General features: G+C 38.7%; 1 protein-coding gene across 2 annotated transcripts in view; it reads right to left on the reverse strand.

Annotated features, from left to right (window-relative positions):
* The window catches only part of ACACA (acetyl-CoA carboxylase alpha), a 480,408-nt gene that overhangs the window by 184,666 nt on the left and 283,320 nt on the right, over positions 1-12,422 (reverse strand). For both annotated transcript variants that reach the window (XM_077481395.1, XM_077481394.1), the window contains exons 39-41: positions 6,040-6,195; positions 3,204-3,350; positions 463-732 (exon numbers count right to left, since the gene is read on the reverse strand). In XM_077481395.1, coding sequence (XP_077337521.1) covers positions 463-732; positions 3,204-3,350; positions 6,040-6,195 — 573 coding nt within the window. The remainder of the gene's footprint in view (positions 1-462; positions 733-3,203; positions 3,351-6,039; positions 6,196-12,422) is intronic.

The following is a 12,422-nucleotide window of genomic DNA, read 5'->3' on the forward strand; positions in this document are numbered from 1 at the left end:
CTCAACATGAATTGAACAGTTGAATACGTTGGCTAATCAGAAACAAGAGCTGGTTTTGAGATTACATTTTAGGGTTAAGAATGGACATAGAACTTTTCATGACATTTGACCGTTCAGGTACACTTTGACCATCTGAAGAGGTCTTTCTGGCCAGTTTCCCTGCAAAATAATGGAGCAACATAGGACTAGGATACAGAAGCAGGAGAAAGACATCCAGCACCTATTCCCTTATATGTTCAACTGGTAATTTTCCCAACAGCAGTTGGCTGTGGGATGCTTGTTGTTGCTATAGATAGGAAATGTTTGGCCAAGCTTGCTGAAAACATATCCACCAGAAAATATTTCTCTAATAACTGAGCTGGACCAGCTCCAAAGTTCAGTATTCATCTATCCTTTATTGAAATCCAAGTCCTAGAACAGTTAATCTAACTGCATGTTATTAAATATCTCTCATAAACTTACTTTATAGGGATCATCAGGATCTTCCCATGCAACATGGAACATATGACGTATTTCTTCTGCTAAACCAATCCTTGCACCACTGTTTGCAGCGACATATACACGTGGAATGCCTTGTGACCTAGAAAGTTCTGATGCCCTCAAGTACAGCAAATCTTCTTGAGGTCCAAATGATCCAATTCTGTATGTGATGTCATTTCCTATTACAATGATGTCTCTGCCTTCTGGATATTCTGGAGATTTAAGGGTCATTTTCCAAGCCACCATTCCAATCTGTTGATAAAGCAATATAAAGTGTAAACAATCATAACACATAGAGATGTATGCATTGCTTTACATGACTACGTCACTTAATGGTCTTAAGTGAAAAATATTTCCTAAACGTGCACCATTATTGCAATCCTTCAGAGCGTACGGGCGCATGTGCACTGAAGGATTGGCCTGCTTGTGCCATTTCTTCAGGGCCCATGCTGTGATCGGCGGCTCTCGCGTGCATGCGTGGGAGTAATGTAATTAACCGGAAATAACTCTGGGATTATAGTGACGGAATTACCCAGAAATAACTCTGGGAAACATATCAGCCCTGTCAGCCGTGTGCCGATGCATCGTTCTAAGGTAAGTGTTTCATAATGAGCTAGTATGCATACTAGCTCATTATGCCTTTGTCTTGCAGTTTTTTTTTGGGGGGGGGGGGGTTTGGAGGTTTACAACCTCTAAGTTAATATATGAAAAAATGCCAGCACTAAATTTCAGTAAAAAAGTATACACATTCATACACAAAAAGTGTTTAAAAAATAGGCACCCTATATAAAACAATTTATAATATTACTCATCCAAAATAATATCCTATATTATATCATTTCTACTTTCACTTCTCCACTGCAGTTCAGCATTTTCCTGGTCCTTACTACATCCCACCTCCAGCACACATACTTGTGTTTCCCCAGTGAGATCCTAACCTTAAAGGACACATTGGTCTTTTCCCTGTATCCCTTCTTTCAGCACACACTCTAGTTTCTAGTGCAGTCACACACTCCCACTACACAAACTGCATTTTGAACACTGTCCATGTCCTCCCTAAAGACATTGTACTTTGACACAGTAAAACCCTGTTTGAAGAGCTTGCCTCCCATGCTGCTGCTTTGTGATTATTCATCTTTGTGAATGGGTGCCAAATGCATTATGAGGCACATCTATCCCCCCTGTCACGGTTTAGGTCATGACTACATTTTCTAGTGATTTTTGTTGCCAATTATGAAAAAGAATAGTAACCACAATTTGTGAGTCAAAAGATTAACTGTTATTTCCGCTATAATACCTTCACACTCTTCTCCTGCACCTAATGGGGTAGATTTACTAAAGGCAAATAGACTGTGCACTTTGCAAGTGCAGTTGCACTAATATTCCCCAGAGCATAGTGAATGTGGTGAAGCTTTACTTTGCAAATACCCAATCAGGTGCAAGAAAATTTAGGAGGTTTTCTTGCACATAATTGGATGATGAAAATTAGCCCTGCTTTACAATATTCACTAAGTCGTTGGGAATATTAGTGCAACTGCACTTGCAAATTGCACAGTCTATTTGCCTTTGGTAAGTCTAACCCAATGCCTACTGTCATACCTTGAACAATTCCTTCTTACACATCTTGTCCCATCATGTCTCCAGACTCCACTATTGCACATCCTTCCTATTTTCATAACCCCCACACCCCACGTTTGCACATACCACCCACTGTCATGCCCTCTGTACTCCTCTTCTGCACATATTTTCTCCTACAATACCTTCTGACCGTTTTTACACACAATTCCCCCATAATACCCTCTGGTCTCCTGTCCTTCACATACTACCTACTGCCATACACTAGGTATTCTTCTCCAGCACATATTGCCACTCATAATACCATCCTCAACCTTCTTCTGTACATACTGTCTGCTGTCATAATCATCTTACCTCTTTCCTGCACATACGGTTTACTGTCATACACTCCACACTTCTCCTTTGAACACACTGCTCACTGTCATACCCTCTATACTTCTCTAGGTATTTGTAGATATCTGAACAGCTATTACATTAGTCTCCTATTCCAGAACTCTGCTAAGCACAGACACCTTTATAGCATTTCATTGTGACCCAACATAGCTTAGTGTGATGCTCAGGCCCACTGGAATAAGGTGTAAATGCCTAGCTTCAGCCGCTGGGAGCGCTGGCACTGAAGGGAGCTCATCCCAGCTTCTGCAATCACTGAAGGTTAGGAGAGGACTCCTTGTGGCTGCACATCGATGCTGTCCCTAAGATGAGTGTGTAAGCGGCAATCTCAGCCTGGACTACAGCCAGGCCATGCCCCCAACATGTTTCCCTCCACCCCTCAGAGCTTAGTCACTGGGACCCGAAGTGGAGCATTTGTTACACCATTAAGAGTTAAACACCTCCAGATAAACAGTTTGTGCAATATAAATTATTACAGGTATTTATATAGCGCCATCAATTTACACAGTCCTTTACATATAGTATATATTCACATTAGGTAAATAGGGGTAAATAATAATGGAAACAACAGTCACAATCATAATAATTCTGATTCCCACCTAGCCCTCCCACTGACATCTTATCTAGGTGCTATGTAAATCAAATGATAATGATGCAAGGTGCTTTCATGGCCAGGGACAAAATGATGAACAGAAAAACACCCATAAAAAGGAATATGCATGCTGTAATCAATCTGTCAAACGCATTACAGAAGTTACCTCATTTCCTCCTGGCAGTCTGTTCATGTGTACCAACTGGCCTTGGTCATCCAGTACAAGTTCAGTGTAAGTGAGAACATCTGAAGACAATTGACACTTTGGAATGTAAGCAGTAGCATCCATTGACTCCCATAGCTTAATAAGCGCCTGGAGGAAAATTGGAAGATTGTATTACGTCTAATGTTTAGAACATTAGAAAAATAATTATTAATCCTAACGGATGAAGAAAGGAACAAACATCTGGATTTATGGAATGTTATATTTTCACAAACAAACCCTACTGAGATGTATCTGACATTACTTGTAAAATCTACTACAATCTACTACTCATTTAGGTCTACATTCAGTGCTCCCAATGGCAATTAGTGCTTAATGATTCAGATTTCAGAAAGCATCTCAACGGGATGTATTCATTTTGAGATGCTTTGCTGTTCACGTGGTAAAACAGTTAAGTGCCCATTCTTAATGTGGGATCATTGCTTGTAGAGTTAAAGAAACATTACAAGAAAATGGTGGAGGGTCACTCTGAATACACTAAACCTAACCCAATAAAAGTGTGGTTGAAAACAAAGGAAAATTGAGCGCACAGGCTAATTGTGCAATACAGTTTATTCAATGAAAACTGGTAAATAAATCAATGTACTTACAAAACTGAAATAAACACATGCATCAGTTCTGCAGTGGGAATCCCTGAATGATGACCCTTCCGAACGCCGTGGTGACAAGATCACATGGTGGATGGATGCGAGTTCACAGCATGCAGCTGACGTCAGGCTGCGCATGAACTGCTCACTATCGGCTAAAGCCGCCTCCGAAGCCACAAGACTCCGGAAGAACCAGGGAGACTAGACTGAGCAGAGGACGCTGTGTGGTTGCCAGGACAACGCGTTTCAGAGGGTGTAGCCTCCTTCCTCAGGTTGGAGGCCTCTTAAATAGCCACCAACTGTAACATACTTCTAGTTACTGTTTTACTTAGTGTAGTGAAATTAAATATATTTTTTATCAGTACATAAAAGTAGAGCAAAAACTGCAATAAAAGTTATATTGTCAAAGAATAGACATTTTACATGTTTGGTTTAAATATACAGTAATCACTAACTTATATAAGTCTATTTAATCTTTCATTCTGCCTCTCTGACCCTCATCACACTTCTTACAATAATGGCAAAACCCAAATACAAATTTTATATTTCATGCTAGACTGGCTGACACCATGTTTGCAATGCTAATCTATTACATAGTTACATAGTTAGTCAGGTTGAAAAAAGACACAAGTCCATCCAGTTCAACCTTAAAAATAAATAAAATAAAAAATAATCGTACAATCCAAATACCCAATTTTATGCCCACAATTGATCCAGAGGAAGGCGAGAAAAAAAACCCCAGCAGAGCATGCTCCAATTTGCTACAGCAGGGGAAAAAAATTCCTTCCTGATCCCCCAAGAGGCGATCGGATTTTCCCTGGATCAACTTTACCTATGTTCAAATGCTTTATGTTATACGTTATTCTACACTCCACCACCACCCCCCCCCCCCACTCCACCTTATACCCTTAACCCCAATTTCAATGGTTGTTGGCAGAACATTTGAATAACTCAATTAAATTACCATCCTTGCACTACACAAGGAACTTGCTTTTCTTTTGAATAATAAACATAATACAAAAATGCTATTCATAAAGGGCCATTGCCTGTACAAAGAGATTACAATCCTATATACACAATCCCATTCCCACAGTTGATCCAGAGGAAGGCAAAAAAAAAAAAACAGGAAAGTAAGATCCAATTTGCTCCAGCAGGGGGAAAAAAAATCCTGATACTCCAAGGGGCAATTGGATATTTCCTAGATCAACTTTACCTATAAAGGTTAGTAACCAGTTATACTAGGTACATTTAGGAAAGAATCCAGGCCTTTAAAGCAATCTACTGAGCTGGACAGAACCGTCTCTTGCAGGAGTCTATTTCACATTTTCACAGCTCATATTGTGAAGAAGCCTTTGTATCTGTATCTTCTCTAAATCCTTAAGGGTTCTTGGCTCTCGCTTGGCAACTCAAAGAAAAATGCTGACTATGACCCTAATAACACCATCCCTACAGTCAAGCATGGAGGTGGAAACATTATGCTTTGGGACTGTTTCTCTAGTAAAAGTACAGGCTGACTTTGCCACATTGAGGGCCAATGGACTAAGCCATGTATTGTAAAATCTTGGATGAGAACTTTCTTCCCTCAAACAGAACACTTGAAGGTCGGGTCATGGATGGCATGACAATGACCCAAAACATACCGCCAAGGCAACAAAGGAGTGGCTCAAGAAGAAGCTCATTAAGGTCATGAAATGTATGGAGGGAGCTGAAACTTCAATTTGCTAAGCGACAGACAAGAAGCATTAAGGATTTAGAGAAGATCTGTAAAGAAGAGTGGACCAAAATCCCTCCTGAAATGTGTGCAAACCTGGTAAACGACAATAAATGTCTCACCTCTGTGCTTGTCAACAAGGGTTTCTTCACCAAGTACTAAGTCATGTTTTGCTTGGGAATCAAATACTTATTTTACTCACTGATTTTGGGGATTTTGATTGACATTCTGTCTCTATCATTTAAAATATACCTATGATAAAAATTTTAGACCCTTCATTTCTTTGTAAGTGGGCAAACTTACAAAATCTGGAGGGAATCAAATAATTATTTTCCCCACTGTGTGTGTGTGTGTGTGTGTATACACACACACACACACACACACACACACTGTATATATTTATATTTTTTTTTATAAGTGATCACAAAACCTCTGAACTTTCAGATTTAAATGTTATTAATTAAAAGTTAAAAAGTCTTACCTGACGGAACATTTCAGGGATATCATATATGTAAGTTGTTCCAAGAGATTGTGCTTGAAATCGCTTAGATTGTAACAAATCTTTTGTCACATAAGGAGTGTTAATGAGCATCCCATGAAGTGGTCCCTGTTTGTCCCCATATGCTTGAAACATGATCTATGAAAAAAAAAAAAGTAATCTTAAATGTAATATCTACCTGTTATGTTTGAAGACCATTACAGTAGTATGATGGTTAGTCAATTTATCAATTTTACTTTCAGCTGGAATCTCTGTTCACAAAGGCTTGTTCAGATTTATCAACTATACTTTCAACTGAACAATGATCTATCAATTTATTGATTGAAGTTGCAAACAGATTTTTAAAGGGTAACTCCAAAAAAAAAAAAAAAAATAGAAACTAAAAGAAATTAATAAAAAGTAATTGCAAAGAAATAAATAATGCATAAACAATTGACACGAGCCATACTGTAATTTATTGTTTTAAAAACTATATTTAATTTTCAAAACTGTATTTTTCTGTAGAATCAAATGCAATATGGCAACCTGGAGACAGATCATCCCCAGAAATGTAGCTTTCTGCTTTTATGATTGGCTCACAGATTTTCCCAGAAGTCTGCACTAAGATGCAAGTCAGATTTTAGGCATCCCCTGCAACAAAAATGTCAGATTTGGTGAGATGCTCCTAAGGGGTTAATCAATTCTAAAGGGATACAAACTCTGCCACTCTCCTCATTAGAGTCCTACAAGTGCATCAGCTGTTCAAAAATGGAAACGTCACTCCTATTTAGAATCAGAGCATAAACAAGTATGACTCTGCAGCAAAGTTTGTTAAAAGCTTATTAATGTACATTGATCACCCAGAAGAGATGTTTTTCCCTGAACAAAAGAGGAGTAACCCTTTAAACTATTGTTAGAGAAATTCTAGCAATTAAGCCTCTTCACTAGTGTGGTGTGGTAACAGATCAGAACAGTCATTTTTATTATGGGCCTCATATGCTCATAGCCTCTATCCTATCCATAACGGCTTGCAAGACTTTCTACCAATGATACCTAAACCTCCAACAATTAAACTTACTCTTACAATGAGCCCCAGCCCACCACTAACTTAACTTGCTTTCTAACATTAACTAAAACCCTGCAGAAGCTTCTTTTACCTTATCATCAAGCCCCTGAAGCATTCGAGCTGAACGCTGCCAGATGCAACAGTGCTATCATTATGGTGCTGAGAATTAGTAAATTATTCTGAGCTTTGCAAAACCTTAAAGAAATTCTTTTTAGCCAAATGTAAAATCTGATCACAGATTCTGCTCAATGATACCCAGCAAAAAGCATACATTTCAATAGAATTTACATTTTCTATCTCTATAAAATAGCCACATCACTGATTCCCTGTGGGAGTAGTAGTAGTAAACACCAAGCCATCATCATTTTCCTCAGAATTTGAGAGTCAGAAACAAAAACAGATTTATACCTAATGTATTGGTTAGGCAGCCGGGGAAGGTGACATTAAGACAGCAGAAAAACTTGGAGTGAATAAATTATAAGTCATAAACCCTACTTAGCAGGGTCTTTAAAAGACTGCCGATGAGGCTCAGTTGGAACTGGCCCTGTCACAAATAGTTGGATACGTAGATTAGTAATACACATATGTGAGCCTATTTTTGTTTTTTTATACCTAAAACTGAACTTCTGTACATCTTAAACTCTCCTCTCTAATTCATATTTCATAACACCTACTGTAATGGTGTTACCTTTATAAATAGTGGTTACACTAATGTATATCAATTAGACAGCAAACATTGAAACTACCAAAGATACTGAAAGACATGCTTCCGTGGGCCAGTGCCATATCAGATTGGATTTGCTCTGCAAATTGTCTGAACTCAGCATTGCATGAAACTAAAGGTCTGGAAAATTTCACTTAAATCTAGGGCTGTGGAAATTAAAGATTAATTCCGCGATTAATCGTTAATTTATTGATCGATCGAAATTCTTTCTATCGGTGCTCATCTCTCCGCCAGCTTCCGGGTCTTCAAGGAGTTCCGTCTGAGATCTGGTGACGTCATGGACATCAATGTCACCGGACTCCTCCCCCTTGCCCAAGTGCCTCTGTCTGCTAATGAAGGGAAGGGGGTGGGGAGTCCGTGACGTTGAAGTTCTGATTGAACGTAATGTGTACAGGGGAGGAACTACACATGACGTCACCTGCTGCTGCCCTACGGAACTAACACGATTGTCGGCTTTACATGCTGTGCTTTTATCATCTCTATGTGAGTAGCTTGTGTTTGAACACAAAAATTAAATCTTATACTTAAGCGGTAAGCACTTCGATTTTTTCTTTCTACCCAAGACCTGGCATCCTTGCTGAGATTTAAGGAGACGTGAGAGAAGTTTATGGTCCATGTTAACCCTTTTGATACCCGCTTGAATGACCACCTGTTTGCACAGGGATCCATGCCATAAGGTGAGAGTGATTAGTTAGACTGGAGGTGGAGAAAGTGTCACGCTACTGGGGAAAAAAAATAACTTACATCAGTGCTACAGTTTAAATTTAAAATGTAAGTCATGGATTGTGGAAAATAACTAGTGTCGGGTGATTGTATATAGTGTATACCACATTTACCACTGACTAATGCAGATTTGCAATGCAAGGAGATCAGCTAAAAGTAGTTGGATCTGTTGAAAAATCTGTTAATTGAACACGAAAATTTTAATCAGTAACAGCCCTACTTAAATCGTAGGAAAAGGGAGCACCGCGAATCTCACAATGGTTAAACAAAGTAAGGAAAATTGGGATCATGGAGAACTTGATCCCTATGCCCTCTGAGGAAAGGGAAGCCATAGCGCAAATCTGGGCTCCATGGGACATTTTTTTACAGTCAGAGGAGGGGAAGAGGCTGATTGGAGAAGAAATTGAAGATTAGGTGAGCTGGTTGAGTAATGTAAACTAAACCCGCCGGTGGGTGGGATTGATCCTCTCCCCCCCTCCCCCCCCTTCTTCCCCCTTTTTTTTTTTTTTTTTGTTTTTTTTTTTTTTTGTTTGTTTGTTTGTTTTGTTGGACCACTATGAGGAATAGATACTATATACTGTATTGGATATTGTACTGATACTGTCTTGTTTTTGTTTTGTTCATAAAAAGGGCAGGAATGCATTATGTTGTACTTCATTGATTAATGATGTTGTTTTGTATTCCTGCAAAGAAATAAAGAATTATAAAAAATAAATCGTAACTCCACCTTTGTTGAGAGAAAAAAAAAAAACATCCCCCTTGGGTGATTTATGTACATTTTAAGGATTTTAACAAACTTTGTTGCAGATTCCTACCTTTTGTTAGGCTGAAGAAATCACTGTGTGTTTGTCTGTATCCATGTGACAAAGTGAGTCTAATGGGAATAGTTTTATAATTATCAACCAACTGCAGCACCTGCAGGGCTCTAATGTGGAAAGCTGCTGGACCTGCATCCCTTTCGATGTGACTTCCTATTGGAAGTACCTCACTAAAAATGACATTTTTATTGCAAGGGATGCCTGAAATCTGACTTGTATCTTAGGGTAGACTTCTGGGAAAATTGGTGAGCCAATCACACAAGCAGGAAATGTTTCTGGGGGGCGTTCTGTACACATTCTGTGTACAGAACACCTCCAGGTAGCCATATTGCATTACAGTTTCAGAAAATTACAGAGCTGCAGATTGAAAAGGAAAGGTAATTTTTAATAACATTAAATTACAATAATGCCTTGTGTCACAATTGTATACCCTATTATTTATTTATTTTGATATTTTTTTCCTCATAAAAGTGGAGTTACCATTTAAGTTTTTTCCATTTAAAAAAAATCCTTTTATTGATTCTTAATGCTGCTTATTTCTGTTTTAGAATACATTTTCACAGAATATTTCTTGCACCACTTTTCTGTATCTGAAAACTGAAAAATGGAAGCTGTTGTCCATTCCAAAGACTTAACATAAGGACATACGTAAACCATTTCCCTCCTATTCTCCATGACATGCACAATTCATGTACTGCCATATAGTTCATATATTTTGCTTCATTTTTAGTTTCAGCAGTTTTAACTTTAAGAAACCCTGTGGTCAGGGTGCCAAGAACTGAATTAAACTGTTCATCCCAATGCTCAAACATTTAAATTAGTTCCAAAAGCCTGCAATTAAAGAATTTAAAAGTCTCAAATGTAATCAACACATCCCTTCAACAATAACATTTGATGCCTGATAATGCAAAACTTTAGTAGCTTTTTTAAAGTTTTTTTTTACATATTTTATATGCTGACATTATATATTATTTGTTTAAATCATTTGTAAATAAACATTGTACAAGGTGTATAAACCAAAAAGAAAATCAAGAGGGAGAGAGAGCACCACTATCCTGAGTGTAGCATTTATTAAAAAATCACAAAAAATGAAAAGTATATATTGCACCAACATGCAAACCATTAGTAAAGTCTTCAATAGGTGGCAGTATATCAGGTGGTCAGTGTTGTTACATCAGCCCCCTCTAGGTGGATGCGATGTCAGATATCAGGATTCATACCAGGGAGCACACCAGGAAGAACCAGCTGTTTGTGAAAACTAAGATGGAGGCTGCTGTGAGTTTGAAGACATCATGATGTGGATGGATGTGGCAACATGTTTTTAGGGCTCCCTGCCCCTACGTCTGCTGGTTCTTCTTGGTGTGCTCCCTGGTATACTTCCCGGTTTCTGACATCACATACACCTAGAGAGAGTCTGCTGTAACACCACTAACCACCTGGTATACTGCCACCTATTGGAGACTTGACAGATGTGCTTGTATATATAATTGACATGTGAGTGCAATATATACATTTCATTTTTATTGAACTTACTACACACAGGTAGTGGTGCTCTCTTTCCCTCTTTCTTTTCTTTTTGGTGTTTACATGTTCTGCTTGTGGGAACTGCCCCAGATCCTGCATGAAGAAGAGACTGCTGATGCCATCATATGAATTTTTGACATTTTATTGACTTTGGTTATTAACTCATTGTTCTAATTTAATAATTTTTCTATTTCGGTGTTATATGATTTGATTCCATGTGATAGAAAGGTTTTGCGCCTAAGTGTGCACTTTACATACATGATAACGATAGGGTAGTAAGTGCACTTTATCATACGAGGTGTATCCATGTTTCAGTGGTGCACTTTATACTGGGCTGTTTAATAAAAGCCCAGCATCAGCTTAGATACTTCTCCAGGCTGAAAATCTAGATGACAGCACCTGGAGAAGATAAGACTATCCTAATTCACATGGCCGTACACTGCCCAGATAACCAATTTTGTGCAGTGATTATGGCCAAGTGTTAGTGATCAGCTGTGGCTGCTCAAAAAAATCAATGACAGGCTGGGAGGTTCCACAGATGTTAACATGTAATCTCAAAAAGAGCAATTACCTGCCATTAGTGACAAATGAATGACCCAGGACCCCAACTGTCTGCATACAGGGCCACTTTTCTGTCCCTTCCACATTTAATTGCTCCTTATGCGATTACATACAAGCAGCCAGAGATGGTGTAACCTTGTAATTGATTTGTACAGTCTTCATGTCTGCCATTAATGACAGAAATATACTGACCCGGGCAGGGTATGGCATTGGATGGCCATTTGAATGAAGACTTACTCATTTCCTCTGACTCTTTTAAGGTGTGCATGTTTAATCAGAAACATTGCTATTCAGATTTGTATTTGTTGTTGTTCAATCATTTTGTTGTGTCCGACTCTCCGTGACCTCATGGAGCATAGTACACCAGGCTTTTCTCCACTGCCTTCCGGAGCTTGCTTAACTTCATGTTCATTGTTTTAATTATGCTATCTATCCATCTTGTTTTCTGTCATTCTCTTCTCCTTTTCCCAGCATCAGGTTCTTTTCCAATGAGTTCTCTGTTCGCATTAGGTGGCCAAAGTATTTGAGTTGCAGCTTCAGGATCTGTCTTTCCAGTGAATATTCAGGGTTGATTTCCTTCAGGATTGACTGGTTTTTGATCTTCTTGCCATCCAAGGGACTTTCTTCTCCAAAACCATCGTTCAAAAGCATCAATTCTGTGGCTTTCAGCCTTCCTTATGGTCCAACTTGCACAGCCCTAGGTTACTACTGGGAATACCATAGCTTTGACTATATGGCACTTTGTTGGTAGGGTGATGGCTCTGCTTTTTATAATGTTGTCTAGGTTTTCCATTGCTTTCCTCCCAAGAAGCAAGCATCTCTTAATTTCATAGTTACAGTCACCATCTGCCATGATCTTGGTGTCTAGGAAGATAAAATCTTCCACTGTTTCCATTTCTTCTTCTTTTTGCTAAGGAGTAATGGGACTGATTGCCATGATGTTAGTTTTCTTAATGTTCAATTTCAGGCC

Source organism: Lithobates pipiens, unplaced genomic scaffold (assembly GCF_037356315.1).
Source record: "Lithobates pipiens isolate NorthernLeopardFrog02 unplaced genomic scaffold, aLitPip1_a1.2 Scaffold_16, whole genome shotgun sequence".
NCBI lineage: Eukaryota > Metazoa > Chordata > Amphibia > Anura > Ranidae > Lithobates > Lithobates pipiens.